Source organism: Sander vitreus, chromosome 6 (assembly GCF_031162955.1).
Source record: "Sander vitreus isolate 19-12246 chromosome 6, sanVit1, whole genome shotgun sequence".
In the NCBI taxonomy this organism is placed as follows: Eukaryota; Metazoa; Chordata; class Actinopteri; order Perciformes; family Percidae; genus Sander; species Sander vitreus.
Genome location: NC_135860.1, coordinates 13,407,267 through 13,429,675, shown reverse-complemented (window position 1 = coordinate 13,429,675; position 22,409 = coordinate 13,407,267). Strand labels below are relative to the sequence as shown.

The following is a 22,409-nucleotide window of genomic DNA, read 5'->3' as shown; positions in this document are numbered from 1 at the left end:
CTTTTATTTCCCCTTGTTTATACATTATCCCTTGAAAACCATTCTTTAAACAATACAGGTTTTAAACCAACATTTAAACAGACTAAACAAATGGACTAGTTGGACCTCGACTGCAGGGTGGACTGTTATTAGTAGAAAATGGGGTAAATTAACAGATATACAAACAAATGGAGTTATTTACTGATGAAAGGCTTCGATTTTTCATGCTAAGCTACATTAACGGTCATTAAACAAAGTAAAAGAATGACAAGACAGCTAGAAATCCATAGACATAGGAAAATAATGACACATTACAGGACATAGTTCCATACAGATTGGCATATATTAAGAAGTAAAATTATACAAAATATTATTTTAGCAATTAAGACGTTTGGGAAAATATTTAGATTTATTTGTTATGAACATCTTAGAGAAGGTATAACCTAGATGCATTCTGTCCCAAACAAATTATAGCTAAATTAATCTATGATAATGGTAGAAAAGCAAATAAATAAACTGATTAATAAATAAGTAAATAAATAATCAAATAAAATATTGCATGGAAACTGGCTTTACATAAATAAATAAAATATAATAAATATATATAATATAAATTAATAACATAAGAGAAACATTTTTAGACCTCTAAAAGTATAAAGAAGCATAGCTTGTTTCATTTTTCGTGCAGTCTAAGAATACATCTATAAAAGTAAACTCTAAAATGATATTGTATTCACTTGTATTATGATATTTGTACAAATGCAAATAAGTATTCTCAAATACAGGAGTCAAGCGATTTCTGTTCCAAACTGCTGCCTACAAGAACAATGAAAAACGTCTTAATAAAGAGAGGGCTGAAATCCAAGCGTTTACATAGACAGATGAATGACTAAAGAAAGTGCATTCCCCGCACATCTGGGGAAAATTACAACAGAATGAAGAAGAAAAAAGGTAAGCTGGTACACAGCAAGACTCCCACTGCATAGCTGTCAAATCTGTTTCAGATTTTACAAAGCTCCAAGCGCCTCTTCTCCTAGCCTATGCTGCTTTTTCCAAAGACTTTTGTAGCTGAAGGCTATGAATAAACTCTGTAAAAAGTAGCAGGCAGGAGCACAACAACCCCTGTCATACAAAATCCTGTCGCTGGTAAAACCCGGAATGTGTCCAGCTTTTAGAACGGGAGTCTCATTCTTTCAGTTGCCTCTTCAATAAAAAAATAGCCTCTGGGTGAATGGCTGGTTATTGGGGTTAATTCACTGGCCAGTCCAAGAGGGTTCAGCTCTAAAGGTTCCCACGATGACATGTAACATCACACCATGTGGGGGTCGTTGGCAGGGCTGACAGTGAAGCGCGATGATGGTTTGGCCCCCACAGGCAACCTTGGTTTGATTGATAAATCCTCTTTCCTTTTTGATTCTTTGCTCTTGATGTTTGGCCCTGATGGAAAGAAAGACAAAATCAAGCAATGTGTGAAGGTGCATGTGTTGTGAGTTGTGCTTCACCGCACCATTTCATTTTAACTCCATTTTGTTATTTGTTATTGTATTAGTGTTCATAGTAGTAATTTACAAGTTAACCCTTGTGTTGTCGTCCCGTTGACCATGCAACTTTTTTGTTTTTCTGGGTCAAAATTTAAAATTAAAAAACTTTTTTTTCCAACGTTGGTTTTTTTCGACACTTTTGTGGCTTTTCACCTTGTTTTTGTCACTCTTCCCGACAAGTTTTTTGTCACTTTTTCCAATGTCTTTGTCGTTTTTTTTTTTTTTGTCGAACGTTCTATCAATTTTTTTCTTCAAATGCTATAACATTGAATAAAACACCCAAATTCAATGAAAGTAGTGAACTGATCGTTTATTTAAACTTGTGAAGAGCGTTGTATGGAACCATCCACGTTATGTTTTTTGACAATTTGGTTGTAAGAAACAATAACTTCTGATATAGAAACTTTTTGAAAATGGGTCAAATTTGACCCGAGGACAACACAAGGGTTAAACTATAACACAATGTTTCATATATCATATCATTTCTTGTTGGAAAGTCACAGAGCTCAGTTAAAAGTTTGTTTTGTTCCACATCCTCATCAGAGTATTGTAATGTTTCCAAACAAATCTAATACAACAATTGCTTTTGTTTATTATTTTCCTACAGATTAAAGCTGCTTAGCATACCTAGGCTAGAGCATTTCATTAAAATATATACTACAATTAGTAAAGTAATTTAAATCAGAATAAAATCTCCAGTGTGAACTAAATACTGAAGTTCAGGTGCAGGTTTTAAACCAACAGCAGCACCTGAGGGTTCCGGTTCATGTGCAGAAGGTCTGGTGAAACCTGGAATGTGTCCACTCCAATGTTGGATGGGTTGGGGGCCTTTTACATGTCTGTGCCCAGGGGCCTGTTGTCTTATAATCCGTTCATGACATGAATCATGAGTATGATATTAGCACTAAACCAAATACAATTCAGAAATTGAACTAATGATCTGTATCTATAAATATAATCACACCGAAGCAACGCTGGACAGTTTTTAGTTAAAAATAACTCAATGAGAACACAGCCTCTTCTTTTAAGGCTTTGAAGTTTCAACTGTAAAGGCCTATGAAAGATCATGAAAAGCATCTAATTTTGGAGTTGCATTTCTGTATATGTGAACAGCCCAAAGGAAAACTCTGAGCCCAAACTTTCATTATTCTGTGAAATGAGGTAATCAGTGTACAAGATGGAGAGAGGAAGTCAAGAGAGCAACTGAAAATGTGTTGGGAAACACAGCTTAGGCTTGCATTGTTGAGCGCAGGATTTATGTCGCCGCTCAGCTCCACATGTCACAGTGTAGAGCGGGATAATTATAGAAGATTAATTCTGCCTGCATATTTGGAGAGTAGATGGTTGAACTAAGGGTTTTCCATTTCGATGTGTGGGGATGAGTTAGTGGCTGTCAGATTTTATTAGGTCATTTTCCGGCTCAAGGTGAGGACTGAGTGATAATACACGTTGTAAAAAGAAACATATTTCAGACTTATGCTTATATTATCTCTATATTCTCTGAAAAGAGTCTACAGCATGCTAGCAGTTCAGTGATGCTGCACTTAGGCACAGCAGCGCTTTGAGCTAAATGCTAACGTGGGCATGCTAACATGCACACACTGACAACGTGCTAACGTGCTGATGTTAAACAGGTGTAATGTTAAGCATGTTCGCAGGTATTTGGTCAAGTTATTACAATTCATCCTGAGATGATCCATCCACAAATGTGTCAAATCATGACAGAGGAGGAGACATTTCACTCAAAATCACAAACGTTAACCTGATGGTGGCGCTAGAGAAAAAAATCAGGAGATCACTAAAAGTCAGCAAGATTCGTCCTCTGGGGATCATGAATGTCCGTACAGAATTTAATGGCAATCTATCCAGTAGTTGTTGAGATATTTCAATCTGGACCAAAGTGGTGGACTGATTGACCTTGCCGCCATGCCGCTAGCATGGCTAAAAATGCCACCTCCTCATTCTGCATGTCATGATGAATGTGAGATGATTAGATGTTTAAAATGCTTATGATCTTACCACGCAAATCCAACTTGGTGCTTTTGACGGACACTGGGGCTGGACTTGTGGGCGCTGAACTGCTCAACTCATTGGTTGGAGTTTCCTGTTGTGTTGAAACAGAATAGTCGAGGCTCCTTTTATTATATCAAAAACAATCTACTATAAATCAGTTATTAAAAGTATGGGAAATACCTGATCAAAAAGATAGATTGTGACATCATCAAAAAAGGACACATTTCTTCCTCTGTCTTTCTCTCTGTCCATCGGCTCCTTGGGTGATTTCAGCAAACTCCTCAGGCCGACACGTTTGTCCACGTCTGTTTCTGTGACAACAATCACCCTCCTGGACCTTTCGTCCTCCTGCTCATCCTCCTCCTCATCGTCAGGGTCGCTTCCGGAGGACAGACCTCTCCGTCTTCCGATCCGATTTCCAATCGCACCATCCCCAAATCCTCCTTTACCAGTGGGGGTGAGGGGAAGAGTCAGAGCAAGAGGAGGGAGGGCGAGAGACAGACGAGCTAGTTTTGCTGTGAAAATGAGAGTAGGGAAGAGATGTTACAAGAGAGTTTACCTCTTCCCAGTCAGAAAATTTGGATGAAAGTTTGCAGACCTTTTACAGACTAAGGGGTACTGACATCCACTATTTGTTTCCTCTCTTTCTTTAGATTAAAGATATTTACTTAAATATGCACTAGTTTAGTTTTCTGTGTCCTGTTTTAAAAAACAAATGGAAAAACCCCAAATAGTGTGAAAAAATGGGTCTCAGCTCTTTTATATTTTTCCTATCTGTCTTCCCTGTACATCAATAAAACTCTTTTGCTGCAGTCTGTTTCCACTTTGAATCGTGTTTCCCACCATGCTGCCATCCATGATTAGGGTAAAGCCTGTTTTATGGTTCTGCGGAGGCTCCACGCAGAGCTTTCACCGTAGCCTACATAAGTGGCCTGATGTTTATACTTGTGCGCTGGTGTGTGCGTCGAGCCGGCATGAGTGTGTGTGTGTGGGGAGTGGATGCTAGAGTGAGGGAGAAGTGAGAGAGTGACGGTGATTAGCTTCGGAGCGAGTGCCGACTCTAGAGTCATAGTGAGAGAAACAAAGTGTCTCCCCTGTGTTTTCTGACCACAGTGGGAAATCTTTAGCAGGAAAAGTTAACCCTCTCCTTGATTTCATGTTGTTTATGGAGAAGGAGAACCAGGAAATGAGTCGGGGGAAATGCAACGCTACCAAGCCATGGCCGAGCGACGTGCATCGCTGCGACGTGTGGTTACATTTTTCGAGAGGTGCACGTCAGGCTACGGCGTAGGGTCCAGCGTAGACCCAGAGGGGTCTGCGGGGGTACGCCGTCGATTCGACGCAGAAGCATAAAACAGCCTTAAGGCCTTAATTCAGCTTAACATTCGGCTGTGGTGAGGCATGGCCAAATGGTGGGGATACAAAAACAAACAAAATGTCGTAGTTTGTATTTAATGATCTAAGTCATAAATATAAGCAATCCGTGCAACACTAAGGTTACCTTTCATGGCCTGGTTTGCAGTAGGTTGAAGGGTTGTGACCTCAGGTTGTTCAATCACAGTGAGCGGCTCAGCTTTAGTTTCATCAGACTTGGTGTGGGACTTAATGCTGGGGCAACTTTCCTGCTCCTCTTCACTACAACAAAACACACAAAAAAACAATTAATTAAAACATGAATATTAAAGGGTCAGTTCACCGAAACATATTTTTTTCACTTACCCCTTGTGGTATCTAGCCATGTTTTTTTTAATTATTAATCTCTTTTTCATTTAATTTGTGCTGCTCACAGCTTTGAAAATTGACAATTTAAAAGTAGATAGTATTCCTGTTACTTTTTTATAAATAACAGGGGGGGGGGGAATCATCTTTCAGGACTTTTGAGGGCTCCATAAGATACCACTATAAAGGAAAGTAAGAAAATAATGAATAGTAATTTGGGTGAATCGACCCTTTAACATAAACTCAGATTTCCAAGTTCAGCCTTCTTCATACCTTTCATCCTCTTGTTGTTCTTTCACAGTGACCAGCTCGCTGCTGTTCTCTGTGATTTGTTCCCCCCAGGGCCGGAGCATCACCGTGTCTTTAACAGTAGACCCCCAGAGCACATTTGTTTTCACATTTTCACTGAGGGAGAACTGCAGCCTCTCCTCGCACACCTGAAGCAACAAAAACAAAACAATAAAGAGGGATGAGAAAGGTAAGATAGGTAATACAGGGAGCACTCTTACAACAAACAAAACACAAGAAAACATGCTCACCTGCATCATGAGGCCATTCTTTGTTGTCATCTTAGAAAGAGATCCCTGGTCTTTGACATCAGATGTTTTGCCTAGTGATCTTTGCCTGTCATTCTTCTCCTCTTGAAAATCCAGGATCAGATTTGGTGCAGGCTCTGCCAGTTTATAAGAGTTATCAGAGATCCTGTCCTCCTTCATATCTACCCTACTCCCCTCAGGAGTAGAAGAGCCACATATCGCCTCACCTGTATCACTATCACCAACACTGCTGCTCTTCTGTTCAGGTGTTTTCTTCAAAGACTCTAGGAGCTCCAGGTTCCCCAGAAAAAGGTCGCCCAGAGAGTCCTCCTCGTCCCCAGATATGCAGCACAGTTGTTCCAGTTTTTCAAAATCCTCCAGGGGCTCCTCATCCAAATCTTTCCACTCAGAAATCAGTAATTCTGGGAGATTGTTGAGGGGAAGTTGGGGTGAAGATGGACTGGCAGATGACGTTTTCTGGAACAGATTATTATGTTCATCCTGTACGTTGGGTGTAAGATCGCTCTCATCGGCCAGTGTTATATGCACAGAGGGAAGGTTCAGATTGGCTGAGATCCCTTTACTTTGAGTTGGAACAGGTGGTGATTCTTGCAGATGTGGCTCTGAGACATTTGCGCTGTGATTTGGGGAAATATACATCTCTGTCTCAGTGCTGGCACTAAAGTCTTCTAGATTAATGTGACTAATAAACTCCTCTGCCTCTATAACAGATGGTGGTGGACTAGGAAAAGAGTCGTCTAAACTCTCCAATTTATCATCTTGCATATCAAGGTCTATGCTTGGTGGAGGACTAGGAAAATCTACTGAGCTGAAATTGTCTACTTGTGGATATGACTGATCTATCTCCTCCTGCTCATCAAGTTCACTGGGACAAGAGATGGGATTGGGGGGAAGGGGCATGTCTCTGTAATCGTCTTCCTCGTTCACAATGCTTACTCTCTCTTCTGTATATTGCCTAGCAAGCCATGATGTCATTTCAGCCTCTGAATCTGCACCTGATTCAACATTTTCCAGGTCTGAAAAGTTCTCACCAGGAGCTTCGGTGATGCAAATAGATATATTTGAGCTCTCTAAAGTGTGACTGAAACAGTTCTCTAAATTAGAGGCTGTTACTTCGTCAACATGCACGGCTGATGTCTGTCCCTCTATTTGGATCTTGCAGAGGTGATTCTGAGGCCATCTGTTAAAATTTTGATTTTCCTCTGTCTCTGTGGAGTCTAGCAGACCTTCCCTGTCTGTCTCTGTGCATGACAAAATCAGCCCCTCTGCTTGCTCCTGCTCTGGAATTTCTATATTCTCTACTTCAATATCTGAGATTTCCCTTTTCAGGTCTTTGTTAAAACTGCCAAGTTCACAGAGGTTCTCAATATTTTCCTCCTGTTGTATGTCTACCACTTGGACAGCCTTTTGGTCATCGCCGTCTGCTGAGTCCCACCTTGCCTTAATGTCAAGATTACCAGCGAGTCCTTGTGTTTCATCATTCCAGGTTTCTTCGCAGCCCTCCAAGATGGCAGGGTGCAGTTCACTTCCTGCAAGTTCATCGTTTTCGTCCGTCTCCCAAAACTCCTGACCTACAATAAGCCTCTCCCCCACCTCCCAGGCCTTATTACTGAACCCAGAGAAAAATTCAGATCTCAGTTCCATGTCTTGGCACCTCCTCTCTGGAGAGGCCCACTGGTCATTTTCATCAGGCCACAAGCGTAAGTCCCTTGATTGTGAAAAACGGTGGCAGTCAAACTCTCCCCTAACGACAGCAGATCCTGTACGTTCCTCATCCTCCTCCATAACGCTCCATAACTCTTTAGTCTTCACATCCAGGCCCTCGCAGGAGTCTTTATCCACATTGTTAGCAGAGTCTATCTGACTTGCTGCCCCTCTCAGGGGTGACTTTTCCTTCATAGCGTTACTCAGCTCTGCGGCATCCAGCTGTTTCTCCGTCTCTGTCGTGACCTTCTTGTCCTTGTTGCCGTCTGAGCAGCGCAGGTTTCTCAGGCCAAGCTCATTGTGGTCCAGACCAGGCCTCTCTTCACGTCCCTCAGCCTCTTCAACACCCTCCTCGGCCCAAGGAGGACACATCAGACCACTTACTTCATCATAGACAGACTTCCCATCATCGCTTGGCTCGACTACTGATGGGGTTTCATCGCTGAGTGTGGCGTCACTGGTTTGAATGCCGTACAGTTTAGATAATCTTGACTCTCTGTTGTCAACTTGGGATGGTGTTACAGAATCCACAATGTCATTTCCACATTTGAGGGAGTTCATTGAAGAGATATCAATATCCGTCTCTTTAACACTTGTGTAATCGTTGTTGCTGGGCCTCAACACGCAATCATTTGACTGGCTGCCAGATACAGATTCACTCAAAATATTTGTCTCAGCGAGGCTCTTGGAATGTAGATTTAAATCGTTCGCTGCAGAGTCCTGGTATTTGCAATCTGTTATCTGGGAGATGATGCCATCTGTATAGTGGCTGTCTATCGCATACCCACTGCTGTGTGGGAGCCTTTTCAGGGACTCATCATCTAATTTTGAGAACAACTTATCAATTAAGTCAACACAGTCCTTGGCCTGCGGATCATCACACAGCAGGGTTGACTTTTTGCTCTTGTTTTCAAAAATGCCAGAATCGTCTTTCTGTGTTGAGTCCAGCCCTTTGTTAAGAATATCGTGGTCATCACCTAGATGAGAGATGGCATTCTCTGGAGCGTATTGATATAGAGTACTCGTTTCCTCGCACATCTCAACAGTTTCTCCAATTTCACTTTTGATATCTGACATCTGTATACTCATTCTTAAGGGACTTTTTTCTCCCATCTCTCCCTCCTCCTCAGTTTTTTCCTCTATCCCTGTCAGTGTTCCCCGATCCCCTCCTCGACCGCTGCTTGGCCTGGAGGCAATGAGTCCATCACTGCTTCTCCTGCTCATCCCGTCCCCCTCCCAGTCACTGTCTGAGAAATACGCAGAGTCTCGATGCGGTGTTTCATTTCCCAGAGCTCGCCACCCGCTGCTTCCCACTCCTCCTCCACCACTCGTCCATGAGTCACTAGGTGTGAGACAGTCGGCTGAGTTGGAAGTCATAGGTGACAGGGCAGAGTCGGTGGGGGTGATGAGTGAGACATCAGAGGATGGGTCCCAGTCTGGAGTAGTTGGAGTGGCAGCAGGAGTGGTTGCCTCTTCTGCAATGTGACAGGGATTTTCTTGGCCAGCGTCATTGTGTTGAAGTAAATTTTCTCTTTTCATCTCATCATAATTTGTATTATTCTCCAAATCAGCTGCTGTGATGTGTTCAGAGTCCACTTTGGAAACTTTTGCAGTGTGGTACTTTTCTTTGACAGGATCATATGATATGGTATCTGTCTTTCCGCATGTTTGAACTCCTCTCTCAGGGCTACTGGCCTGTAGGTCCTCTTTCATTAACTCACCATTCCCTATAACAGCAGCCTTTGGTGTATCTGTTTCTTTTGTAATTAGTGATTTGTTCTCATGCTTTAGCACAGTGTTAGATTCTTCTCTTCTGGCAGGTAAGGCTGGGCCGTCTGAACTCTCCTCTTCTTTTTGACATGCAAGTGTTTGGTTGTGCAGGAGACCATTTTTGGGCATGATTTCTGAAAACACAAACTCACCAGATTGGCAGTGGTCAGCATTGCTTCCTTCGCTGTCCAGTTTAAGAGGTTGTTTATTTGATCCTATATGCAGGACTGGGATCTCAGGTTTCATAGAAACCTTTATCTCACTCTTTTTAGCACGCTTGGTCACTTGGGCATAGATAGCTTCAGTTGGTGTTTCATCTTTGCCTTTGTTGGATGCTCGTATGGAGCTCTCTGACTGAAATCTGATGGTCTGAGCGGAGCTTGGGTCAATGCATATGGACTCGTATTCAGGAGACAGTGGAGTAGGAGAGTAAGATGAGTCTGCTTCCTTTCGGTTTGTGGCAGCGTTTTGTCTAGATATTATTTCAGTCAGGAAGGTCTCTGCTGATTGGATCTCCTTCAGGAACTCCTCCCTGGTCATTTCTGTTCTCCGGGGCTCCTTCTCAGTCTGCTGCAGGTCAGACTCCTCCTTCCCAATGGTGATCTCAGAGAGGAGAGAGCGGGATCTCCGTATACCCTTTGAATAGGCTTCCTCAGCCTCAGTGTATGAGGGAAGGCCTGGAGCACAGACATAGGGCCGCAATCTGGATCCCGAAGGATAGAGGTATTTTACTGGATCATTTTCTGATCCTCCCTCCGGATTGGTGTCCATCCTTCCCGTGTCAATCTCTGTGAGGAAAAGATCCCTCTGGAATGATTCTTTAGTGACTGTATCATCCTCCTTAGCTCCTGTCCTGTTGTTGCGTTTCTCTGGCCCCCATGACTGTCCTGCTGACCCCAGCTCTGTGATCAGCGACTGGGAGCGGCGCATCCCTCTGTTGGGCAGCACAACATTTCCCCATCTTTCTCCATCTCTTTTCTCCTCCTTCTCTCCCTCCCATGAAGCCTCTGACTTGGACTCACTAGACTCCGTCACACTAGATATCTCCGTCAGAAACAGATGCATGGGGGATTTCTTGGCAGCGGCCACACGTTCTGCATGAAGTTCAGCATCTTCCCTCCAAATGGCTGGCAGGATGGTGTCAAGACGTGACTGAGTCCTTTTCATTCCCCTGGAGAAGAGCTCGGCACAGGCTGGGTCTGCATCTTCAGATAGGCTGGAGTGAGGGACAGTAGTCCCACTGCTGGGTCTCTCAGGGGACATGAAGGGAGAGTCATCCTCATCTGAGTAGGTGGGACTGGATGAAGACTGTCTGTCAAGCTGGGGGTTTGTTGGCTGAGGGCGAGGTAAATTGCGATAAATTGGGCGCAATGGGTTTTCTCGACGAACGGGAGAGTCAAAGTCTTTTGCACGAGAATGAGAAGTCTCCCTGGAGTTGTGCAATGATGCTAAGTGCCTGCTACCACCCTCTCTGTCAGACACGTCACAGGATAGTGGGTCTCTTTTGGATCTCTGCATCTGTGGCTTACTGTAACTTGAATAAGTGTCTGCTGTGCTGTAGCTGGGGCAGCTTCTTTGTGGTTGGGAGTGGGGAGGGAGGGGTGGGGGACACATTTGAGAAGATTGAGGGTAAATGGGATGGCTCGATGGGGGAAGGGAAGGGGAGAGGGACGGGGATGGGGGTAGAGTCTGACGGGACCGATGGAGCCCCAGGTGATCAAAGGTAGAAGATGGAAAGCTGCTCATGTGATGGGGGTCTGTTTCGATTTTTCCACTGATGGTGTAGTGAGGCAGTCCTCTATAACTGAGTGGAGGGGCGGGGAGGGGGCGCGAGTGAATGTTGTTGGCTGACAACATGGACATAGAGCGAGGCTTGGGAGGAAGGACCGGGGCTTGAGAACTAATGGAGGATTTTTTGTCTGCCTCACTACTCCTCTTCTCCTCTTCATCATCGTCCCCTAAATCAACTACTGAGAAGTCAGTCACTCTGCTTGAAGTGTCTCTGAATTCAGCCACACCTGTGTTGGGGACCTGAAGTTGAACCTCGCTTGATCGGACAGTCTGGAGGCCCTTTCTACACTTGTCAGAAGAAAAATAAGGGACTCTGTCTTTTCCCAGCATTCCACTGCGAATCTCCACCAGTTCCATGTCTCCAGGGCAGATCGAGTCAGAGCGGAAAGAGGACTGAGTCTTCCCTTTAAGAGTTGGCGACTTATCCTGGGGAGTGTGCTCCTCTAATCTGATGTAGTACTCGCTGGCAAGGGAGGGGCTTCGGGCGCTTATCACTGGGACCACAGTGGGAGTGTCCAAAGACTGTCTGTGATTATTGTTCACAGTCGGGATTGGCTGAGGGGGAGGAAGAGGTTTGTAGCCTCGTCTGGCATGAGCTTTTTCCCAAAAATACTCAAAGTTCAAGCCTTTGCTGGTTTCAGTCACTGTCAGGATGTCATCCAGTTCAGATGAGGATGGAGTGATACAGTTCCCCACAGGGTCCAGTAGGGGGTAGGAGTTGTCTTCCCTGCCGTACTCTCTCTCCCTTTGCCGCTCGTTTGCTGCGGTCTGGAAAGCAGGCGGACGGAGTAAGTCCCAGCGTCTTTCAAACGACTCCTCGCTCTCCCCTCTCCTTCCTCTGCCCTCCTCATATTCCTCATCCTCTTCATCTTCTTCCCCAACACTCCCTCTTGCCATTCCTCGCTCAGCGGCCAAGAGGGAGGAGAGGAGGAGGAATATCTCTGCTACAGAAGGGCGTTGAGAAGGAGGTAGCCAGCAGGACTGCATGATCTCATACCTGAGGACAGGAGAGAAAAACATTAAGTTTGGAGAGACAGAATTAAGGCATTGTCACTTTCTATTGGCATTATCATGATTTCTGCACAACTCCACTTAGTGGATGAGTACTGACCAGTAGTCTGCATGGGAGAGTTTGAGTCTGGGCTGGGCCAGGGTGATCTGTCTCTCCCTAATGACAAAGGTCAGCACCTCTTCGTCACTCAGGTGTCTGTGGGGCTGAGAGCCAAACTCAAACAGCTCCCATATAACCACCCCCATGGACCTGGAGGAAAAGAAGATGTAGAGATAGTGAGAGGTAGACCTTCACAGACCTCTTAGTTTTTTGTTATGTAATGCTTTTACAGCAACACCTTGTTTTATGCAGAGCTCTGAATTAAAATGAAACAAGACTGAGACTTTAAGCTGCCATTGCCTCTGTAAGAGCAAATAGTACTCTTCCTCTACTTGTGTGTTTTGTTCCCACGATGTTTTCTTGTTGGTTCATTCAACAAAACAAATTGAAGTGGAGTTGTAATACCAGAGGGTGAGGGTTCAGTCCAGCTTGGGCTCTAGTTCTTCCATCACTCCGTCTGATACTGGACTTTCAAATTCTGCTTCGGCAAAATTGAGGTCACACTGATCTTTAAAAGGTAGGCATATGTAAGTATTTGTGGTAAGATTTGTTTGAGAAACATTTCAAAATAGCTGCCTTGGTGTTTCAGCTTCAATTTAACCTTCAAAAGAATTTGAGTTGAGCCAAATAAAAGCTCTAACTGAGACAACAAAGAAGACTCAACAAAGAGCATTTCAGATTATTTGCAGTTTCAATACATTCACTGATCAGAACCACTCATCCTCAAAAAGATTTCAATGGCGTAGGCATTAAGAAGTTTACTTTGTTTTCCGCAGAGAACAAGCGTTTTGTTGTATGGGCTGTTTTTTGACAAGCACTGCTGGTCTATTTTCGCCCATACTGGTTTAATAGGTGAATAAGAAAACCAATGCTATGAGAATAATGGAGACTAGCATAACAATGTATATACAATATACAATCCTTGGCCACTTTATAAGGTACATCTATTCAATCTAATGTAATCCAGTACAACATCTCTGCCACCTATTCTACCTTTACAAAGCTCATATTGGCCAGTTTTTGTTCAAACTAAGGTGTTAATTCAGTCTGCAAATCTGTTTTTTACTGAACTCGCAGGTGTTTCTCAGGTTTTGCCCACCCCACAACACATTTAACACATTTCAACATAATGCAGCCCAGTTTAACACCACTGCAAACTACAACCAATAAACTTTTTGTTAAATGAATACCTCCCGGACAGTTTTAAACAAAACTCAATATCATTCTTTTTGTAAAGATAGAATATATGTCTGAGCTGTTGCATTGGATTGTATAGTATTAGATTGTACAGATGTACCTAACTACTACAACTACTACCAGACACCAGATAGATGACAACCCATACCCTGACCCCTAACCAGCCTGAGTTGCACTTTGTATAAAAAGCTGTGACAGCTCTAAAACATACCACACATTGCTGGTCTTGGTTTGGTCAGTAACAATGAGAGATCCTCTGTACTCCTCCAGCAGCTCAGGAGCAATCCAGCGTAGTGGGATCCATAGCTTATCTGGAGTTAGGTAATAGTCCTCCTTCACAAAGACATAAAACAAGAATTGTTTTTATACTGAAGAAACATTTTATTATTATCATTATTTGCATGACAAAAGAAATGCTTTTACGCTTCCCAAAATATAGGATTACATGGATAGATCATGAACCTATGTTTGGTTTTATTTTTCAGAGAAATACAAGCAAAGACCCACGTACCTTATAATGGTTGTGTGAAAGGCCATAGTCGCCTATCCTAACAGTGAGGTCTGAGGTCAGCAGGCAGTTTCTTAAAGCCAGATCACTGCAGAGAATAGAATACACCCTCTGACAATCAGCCACATTGACAGAGGTACACACTGTATCTATCTAAGAGGTAAAATCTGTTCAAAGACTTGGGTCCTGATAATGTACAGAGGTGAAGTCACGACTGACCTGTGGATGTAGTTGTTGTCATGGAGATGCAGCAGACCGGAGGTAATCTCAAAAGCCATTCTCTGAAGAGTCAAGAGGTCCAGAGTTGGTAGGTCAGGGGTCATCCCATTTGACTTGCGCTGGGCTCTCAGATACCTCTTCAGGTCACCCTAATTGTACAACAGTAACACAAGCAGTGAATTGCATGCAGACTTAAATAGAAGATGACTTAATGCCAGTTTGGCCATAAGTCTGCATGCCAAGTGCTTGTGCCCTTCTCCTAAAACAGAGATAAAACTCGCAGGCAACATTGTATAGGCAAAGAGAATATTTATGACTTCTGCAGTAAATAAGTCCCTTTTTAGGTGTTTTCCATCACAAAGCCTCAAAAGCAGCAGGGGAATTGGTAATGAGCTGGCAGCCTTTGTATTAGTAATTTGTGCTTCGGGAAGGGCAAGGAAATAAAATGAGGACTATTCTAAGGATGGAAAATATCTGCGAGGAAAGGACAATAGGCGACTTTATCAAACAGGATAATAGCAGTCTACGAGGCCCCCAGTGTTGTTTGGCTTCTCTTGCTGTGTTGCTGTAATTGATCTGCTTGGGTCTTGGTCTGGCCTGAGAGTCCACTCATATGGTTTTCTTAATCAGTCAGTGATTAAGCCAGCTGAAGGAAGCAAAACAAACCGATTTTACCGATGCAAAGCAGATTTAAGTGAAACCGGATATAATAAAATTCTAATAATTTATCATTCCTGCAGCAAACAATATGCACATACCCACATAAAATTACGGAAATTCTAGTGCTGTCAAAATAACGCGTTAATTTCGATTAATTAATCTGAGAAAAAATAACGTGTTAAAAAATAACGCAGATTAATCCATTCCATATTGACGTTTGACCCGGAGCCGTTCTAGCCACCATTGGACTGTAAAATGAAGGAGGGAGACGAGAATGTGCTGCCTGGATCGTTGATTGGAACATTTACTTATAAAAATCTTCTTCCTGCCAACCCTGGCTACCAAAATCTGGTGCCACTGATCTGTCTGCACTTCTCTCTGATGCTCTGAAACACAAACACCGCTGCACATGACGCTAGTTAACACTATACTTGACAGCAACTAACGTTAGCCTACCGCTAGCTAGTAGCTGGATTAAACACGGTTAAAATGCTAACAGCTAACGCTAAACGGTGTAAAGTTTGACTGTGTTTTACTGTAGAGGATTCAACACCGGGATGTAACAATCTGCAGCTGCCGTCGGAGAAACGACACAGACGGTGCGTTCAATGGTAAACTACAGCCTCGTGGTGCATTTGAGGTTATTGTAATTGTCCTTTTCCCATCTGGTGGTTGTTTTTGTCGTTCAACAGCAATTTACTAGTGAAATAAGTTATTGTTATTGTTATACATTATTATTAAATCATTTAATTTTGACCATATGGCCTTAGCAATAAACAAGCCGTTCTTTAATGTCACCGACTGTTGTTTAGTACCCTTTTTTTTTTCTTTTCTTTTTTTACTTTCTTAAAAAGTATTATGTATGCGATTAATTTTGATTAATTAATCACAGAGTATGTAATTAATTAGATTAAATATTTTAATCGATTGACAGCCCTAGTAAATTCCTTACGAGTAAATTAAGTAAAGACCTCGTGAAAATAACCTTAACATTTTGTACAACTATAACACAATTGAAAAACTGCTACAGAGGTGGAACATAATAGCTTTCATGCCAATAAAACAGCATTTGTAAGTAATCAAAGCGGTTTGGAAATTAGCACTTTGTTTTTAAAGTGAAACAACCAACACAGCACAAATTGTGAAATGTAAACAAACAAATCGAAAAAAAGAAACTAAAATAAATACTAAAATGATGTACCATGCTTACCTTAAAATGACACACTACAGGGTTTGCAATAATGATGTCGTTACTTTTAAGTCACAGGCCTTTTAAACAAAATATTCATTTCACTTTTGTCCAATATTTAAAGGAGACATATCATGCTCATTTTCAGGGTCATACTTGTATTTTCTCATACTGGCTGAATATACCTGGCTTGTTAAATCCCAGGTTTTCTGATACAGGCAGCTCACAATAAACTGACTGGATTGTTTTATTTCATGGTTTGTGAGTCGGTAGGCACTCCAGATACCCAAATGTATGTGCACAAGCACTGAAAAAGTGAGTTTTTCATGATATGTCCCACTTTGTACTCACAAGTTGACAGAACTCCATAACCAGGAGGAAGGGGATGTTCTCACTGCACTGCCCCAAACACTGAAGGATGTTGGGATGTTTAAGGCTCCTGAAGGGAAAGAGAGAAACCAGATAAACAGGTAGATTACAGGGCAGTTAAAGACAAAGAGTGATACAAGATAAATTGCAGTATTTATCTAGAGATAGAAAAATAGATAGATAGATAGATAGATAGATAGATAGATAGATAGATAGATAGATAGATAGATAGATAGATAGATCGATCGATGGTAATGAGCTGGCAGTCTTTGTATCACACAGATGAAAGTAGAGATAGAGAAAAAATAGAGGCACTGCAGCAAAGCCAAATGAAGTGTAAGTGAAAGTTGGAAAATGGAAAAAAGCATATTGGTGTTTTGTGTGTTTCGCTTGTTGTTGGGTAGGTGTGTTTACATCAGACACACAAAATATAAAAGGACAAGGGGAGGGTTTGTGCCTCAGCATAAGCAGAGGAAATAGGAGTTGTAAACAGCATATGAATAAAATTACTCACAACACTATTTGTGTTTGTGTGTGTGTGTGCGCATGTGTGTCTGTGTTAAAGAGAAAGGACAGCCAAAATGCTACTCAGATTCTAAGTCAAACACTAAATAGGTCGGTTCAGTGCCCATCTTCAAGAACAAGTGTTATTACCATCTACCTGCGGTACATTACTGTCTAAGTACACAACAAAACATTAAAACACAATTTTTATAGTGTGAAAAGGTACAATTCAAGCTAGACATATTGTTTCTCCTTTTATCAATAACTGAAGTGAATTAATGAGCAATAAAATGTACCCTTGTATTGACTAAATACAGTCAGGTTATGCTGATACAGCCTTACTTGGTCTGGTATGACCAGTAGCTTATGGTGGCTAATGTTAGCTAATGTTAGATCGATTCCTATAGAGCGGACTTCATAGAGTCATTTCAATGACTTGAATATTTTTCTCTACTTGTGTTACTGTTATAATAAACTTACTATTATCAAATAGGCCACAGTGGTTGTTGTTAAGCAAAAGTTGCCTCCAAAATGGCTACCCAAGTTTCAGCAGTTTCTCCCACCTGTACGGCTCAGACTCGGCCAAGAACTTCCTCTGCTCCAGAGGGCTGGCACTGACACGCAGCTCCTTTACCACGGCCTGAGAGGAGCTGCAGTCACACAGCACTTCAGCCAGAATCACCTAGGAGAGATCAATGGGTAATAATATAGGAGAGTGCCCAAGAGAAGCAGACCAGCAGTAAAAGAACTAGTGTGAGTAAATATAACAAAGCAGAGGAAAGAAAAGCTATGACGTGGATCATATTTTACATGAAAACACAATGATATCTCAAGATGAGAGGCAATCATCTTACCTTTCCAAACCAGCCATTTCCTATCTCCTGAAGATAGTTTAAAGCGTGTCTTTTAAAGCACTTAGATTTGGAGTCTGTAAAAAAAAGGAGGGTTCAGGGTCACACACATCGGCATTTGATGTTCTTTTATGACATTAAATCTCTCAACAGGTGCAAAAATCACTTAAAAAATATGATACACTCAGGAAAATACATTATTAACAGTGCTGCACACAGCTATCACGGCCATCACCAAAACATTAAAGATCCCCTCCAGACATGTTGTGAGACATAAAAATATTCTGCTTTGAATAATAATTTGCATCTGATATTGTTTTCCCTCAAAAGTTAAATTATCTACTCAACCACTATTAGAAATGATACATCTACTCCTTATTTTTCGTTGAAAAATCTAGACTCTTGGTATAATCTATGAAGATATCTCCTACTTCACTGAAAAGTTAATCGGTTTCATGTTTCCACACCACAGTTGCGTGAAATGCACCACGATTGGCTTCCAAACTAGTTGTGATGTACAGTAATGAAATCATGCTCGTGTGTACACCTCTTAAACTCAGAGTTGAGCACAGAGAATGAATTATTCTTCACAGCAAAGTAACAATAAGCAAATCATATTTCTGAGTGGAGGGGGACTTTAATGAATGACACAATACCCTTCCTGATACCATCCCTGTCTGTGGCCAAATGCCCAACTTGGCCTGCCTGTACGGAGCACTGATGCAGAATTGTCTCAGATCAGTTTCCACTACATTGAACTTCAGTGGGGAGTCCAATGCTACAATGGTTGTAAACTCGGTTTGAGACCTTTAATGGATCCACATCAGTGACTCAGGCAACAGACCATGAGGGAGTTTGGTGCAGGACAGTACTTGAGCTTCGTTTTGAGGGCTTTGTGCTCAAATGAGAGTCAGAGAACAGGAGAGTTGTTTCAGGTTGTTACCTGTTCCATCCTTCAGGGCGGGGCAGTTGGGCCGGTCTCTGACTGGCAAGGTGTAGACCTCAGGGAGGGAGGGACATGACGACAGGCTGTCCTCCTGGATTGGACTGGAGCCTCCAGAGCACTCCTCCCCGTCTGCATTGTCAAACTCCTGGTTGAGCGGCAACAGCACAGAAAAATCACAATACTGGCACGTTTAAAATATTAAAATAAGCTATCGTCTGTTACTTAATAATATGGTTGGATTTAGCAGTAACTATCAAGGGCAGACAATGAGAAAGCAGCCATTCTGAACTAATGACATCCTGTCTGCCAGCTCAACAGCACTGTCAGGTCAAACGATGGAGGCTTATCAAGATTAGACTGAGAGATGATTATTGACCATTTCTAGTTCATTAAATTGGAATTATTGAGTCCTGTTGCCATTTCCATACCGAGTCTTCCTGCAGTTTATCAAGGCAAGCTTAAATAAAAACCACACAGGCATGCACAAAAGGTGTGACAAAACAACAAAAGCAGAGAGAGGTGAATAGATTTCTTACATGTTGAAGACTTACATTGAACCCCACTCCTCCTCTCTTACAGCACAGGCAGGTCAGGAGCAGCAGAACAAAAGAGACTAGCCCCGAGCAAGAGATGAGGATGACGACGTAGGGTGGAGGAGAGAGGGATGCAGCCCTGGTCTGAGAAACTGAGAGGAAGACAGGAAGAAAATACAAGGGAGGAAAGTATTTAATACAGAAATATAAGTGGGACACACTGTTAGGTTTGAGTCAGTGAAGGAAAAGAGAGACTTTACTGAATCAGAAGTGTAAAATCGTGTTGTTTAGAGGGAAACCATTGGAGCGTTTTCTTAGCAGCAGGTTTGGGGACACAGTGGAGAACCCCAATGGACAGCTTGCATCAGGGATTTGGGAGGGAAAAAGCAGGAAAAGAAACTAAGTTGAAGATAAAAAAAAAAAACGGTTGTCTGAATCAGTAAAAGAAAATAGAGACTGGCATTAAAGTTTGAAAGTGGGATAATATACCATTCCAGTAAGGAAAAAAGCACAGGGAAAGGGGGAATATCAGAAATGGCATTCCACTCAGGAAACACAGTTAAGAAGCAGGGGAGGGGTGGCTGGAGTTGTCATTTAGGTAAAAAGGAGCGCTAATTGGGAAGGGTTGGAAACTGGAAAAGAATTACTCAAATCAGGAAGGTGTACTACTCAGGTGAGAGAGGGAGGGTTCGGGACATTTTGATATTTGTACCTCAACGCAGTCGATTGTGGGAAGTGAACCATCTGTAGAAAAGAAAAGGGGCAGGGCAGGGTGGTTAAATACCCTTCAGGTATTATCTATAGGTTTCATTAAAATACTGTAGCCAAAAAATATGTCAAACATTATATCACTTATGACAGATGACGAGAGAGGAACAATGACACCTTGACAACAGTCAGACGGTGTCACGCTTAACACAGAGAAGGAATCATATATTAAAGATAAACATTGATATTCAAAGTACCATAGCCTATCTTTTCTAAGTCTGTGTAAACAAAGCAGTATTTTAGGCATTATATTACCATTAGCAAGGTAGTAAGTAGGAATTTTGCCATGTGTACTCTCAGAACAAACCTTTATAGCTGTATGCACTGATATTACACACACTTAAAATAGTTGTTAAAAATACAAAAAAAACTGTATTACAATCTCAAATAACTATAAACTTGTGAAGTAATAAAGATGCATTAGGGGACATAATAATAATAATAATAATAACCCAGGGGGGTATATAAACAATGATATTGAAACCATACCTTGAAATGTATGACTAAGTTTTATAAGCGTGCCATCTTTAAATATTCTAGTTTCATTTTCTGTGTCCCTCATACAAATCCAAAAATACATTCACATTGTATGTAGACCCTGCATACAAAAATTTCAAAGTATATTTAAAAATTTACCAACTTAATATATATTGTAAAAAGAGGATCAGCATTCAACAACAATCTAAGAGATGAAGTAATGTTTGTTTTATTTGCAAGATAAATATGTAGGCCTTATTTCAATTAACACTTTTAGCACCTCTTGTTTTCTTGTGTTTTTCTTGTTTACAAAAAGTTCCAAAAGACAGAGCAGGATTTCTCTTGTTTAACATCGACCATCCTGCGCAAAGGTAAGTAAAGATGTGTTCAGCATATAAAACCATCTTTGTATGAAAGACTGATACAATGAATGGTGAATGGTCCAATATGTTATGTCTAATTAAAAGAAAATTGGCACTCTTGATTCCAATAAATTGTAGAAAATCTGTTTTAGCCCATGAAACAGAGAGAAATACAGCTAATTGTTGATCATTGCCTCTGCAAAACATGGTCTAAATATGAAAGCTAAATGAGCCTTTTGGCAATGTGGTCCCCTAAACATGCACCACAAACATATAATTGGTGGCTCCAATCCTGGTGCACAATTCCTGTGCAGTGCTATTCTTTCATCTTTCCCTAGACATATGTCCAGACAGACACTGCATATAAATAGGAACCCAACAGAGGGCCTTTTCCAACAGCCCCGGTGCCAGCAGCTCTTATCAAAACAATACACCACAATAGCCTACAATGACTGCACACATTACACAAACACAACACTCTGCCAGATCTTGGGGAAGAATGCATATTCATATTGAGAAAAATAAAGATGCCAGCAGTAGGCAATTTATCTCCAGTGCCAAGCAGAGGGTAGACTAAATATATCGCACTGACCTACGGTTTTAGCCTGCTATCCATACAGACTATGCTGTTTTTAAGTGCCATCGATGTGAGGCCCGAGATCGAAACACCCCCCCCCCCCCCCCTAATATTTTCATCACTGCATGCAAATCGGGTAGCCTACCCTACCCATCAACAAATCAGCCTCGCTCCATTGATTAAATCAGCCACGTAGCCTACTGCAATAATAATTCGCATTATGTCTAAGTCATACTGGCTGGCTGATAATACAGTACTCCCCCCAATGTAGAGAGGCCTTTTCATAACTGACTACATCCCCCCTCTTTCCTCCTTTCTCCAGCATCACTGACAGGTTTTGTAACCCCCCTCCTCCTCCGCTCACCTTCCCTCTGCGGGGCTCCGAGGGCTCTCTCCGGGCTGAAGTACGACATGATCCCCGCCACCGCTACCATCACCCAGCAGTGTGGCCGCATCGTCGCCGCGTCCGGAGCAACAACAACACCATCCGAGCGACGCTGCCGACTGTCGGTGTCCTCCTCTCTCCCGTCACCCCCGCCACGGTCTGTGCCGTCTCCGGGCTCACGCTGTCTGTGTGTCTCCCCCCTCCGCTTTTCTCCCAATAATAAAGAGCGTCTCCTTGCCTTCCTTGTTGTGCTCTCCCCACTCCTCCTGCTCTCTTTCTCCTCCCCCCTGCTCTAATCCGCAATTAAACACGGTGTGAGAGATGCTCTATTGTGCATCCCCAGTCCACCGCTCGTTATACATACATTACTGCTCTGCCTCCGTCTGTGTGGAGCACTGCTGAAAACAACCACCCGCTATTTCTCCGTTATAGGCTACCTATATAGGCCTATATATAAATATTCCCTTCTCCCTCTATCTCTCAGCGTTGTCTGTGTTTTTCTCCTCCGCCAGCCTACGTCAGACACACACGGCGCGCATTGTCATGATCCAGCTTGATCATCATAATGCTACCCAGAGAGAAGGGGAAAAAAATATGTGATAATATTCCCAGAGGGAGTTAATGGTGTGCATGTGGTGCTCAGTAGGCCTACTGTGTTTATATTAATCTCATACTGAAT

General features: G+C 42.3%; 1 protein-coding gene across 1 annotated transcript; it reads right to left on the bottom strand.

Moving 5' to 3' along the window:
• Positions 1–17: 17 nt before the first annotated feature.
• On the bottom strand, positions 18–21,800 carry lmtk3 (lemur tyrosine kinase 3). The gene is made up of 17 exons (XM_078251838.1): positions 21,710–21,800; positions 19,180–19,313; positions 18,626–18,773; positions 18,034–18,053; positions 17,686–17,745; positions 17,395–17,513; positions 16,310–16,397; positions 14,110–14,258; positions 13,894–13,978; positions 13,594–13,715; positions 12,186–12,335; positions 5,792–12,071; positions 5,526–5,689; positions 5,035–5,168; positions 3,714–4,048; positions 3,540–3,624; positions 18–1,416 (listed from the first exon to the last, which is right to left on the bottom strand). Exons 1-17 carry the CDS (start codon positions 21,798–21,800, stop codon positions 1,289–1,291), a joined length of 8,292 nt encoding a protein of 2,763 aa, XP_078107964.1. The 3' UTR covers positions 18–1,288.
• Between the last annotated feature and the right edge of the window lie 609 nt (positions 21,801–22,409).

Excerpts from the sequence above, each read along its gene's own strand:
- lmtk3 (XM_078251838.1), bottom strand. The coding sequence starts at position 21,800 with ATGCGGCCACACTGCTGGGTGATGGTAGCGGTGGCGGGGATCATGTCG. Across the intron at positions 18,054-18,625 it reads CGCCCTGAAGGATGGAACAG|TAGATGTATCATTTCTAATA; the intron begins GTAACAACCTGA and ends AAAAATAAGGAG. Across the intron at positions 17,514-17,685 it reads GAAATGGCTGGTTTGGAAAG|GTGATTCTGGCTGAAGTGCT; the intron begins GTAAGATGATTG and ends GATCTCTCCTAG.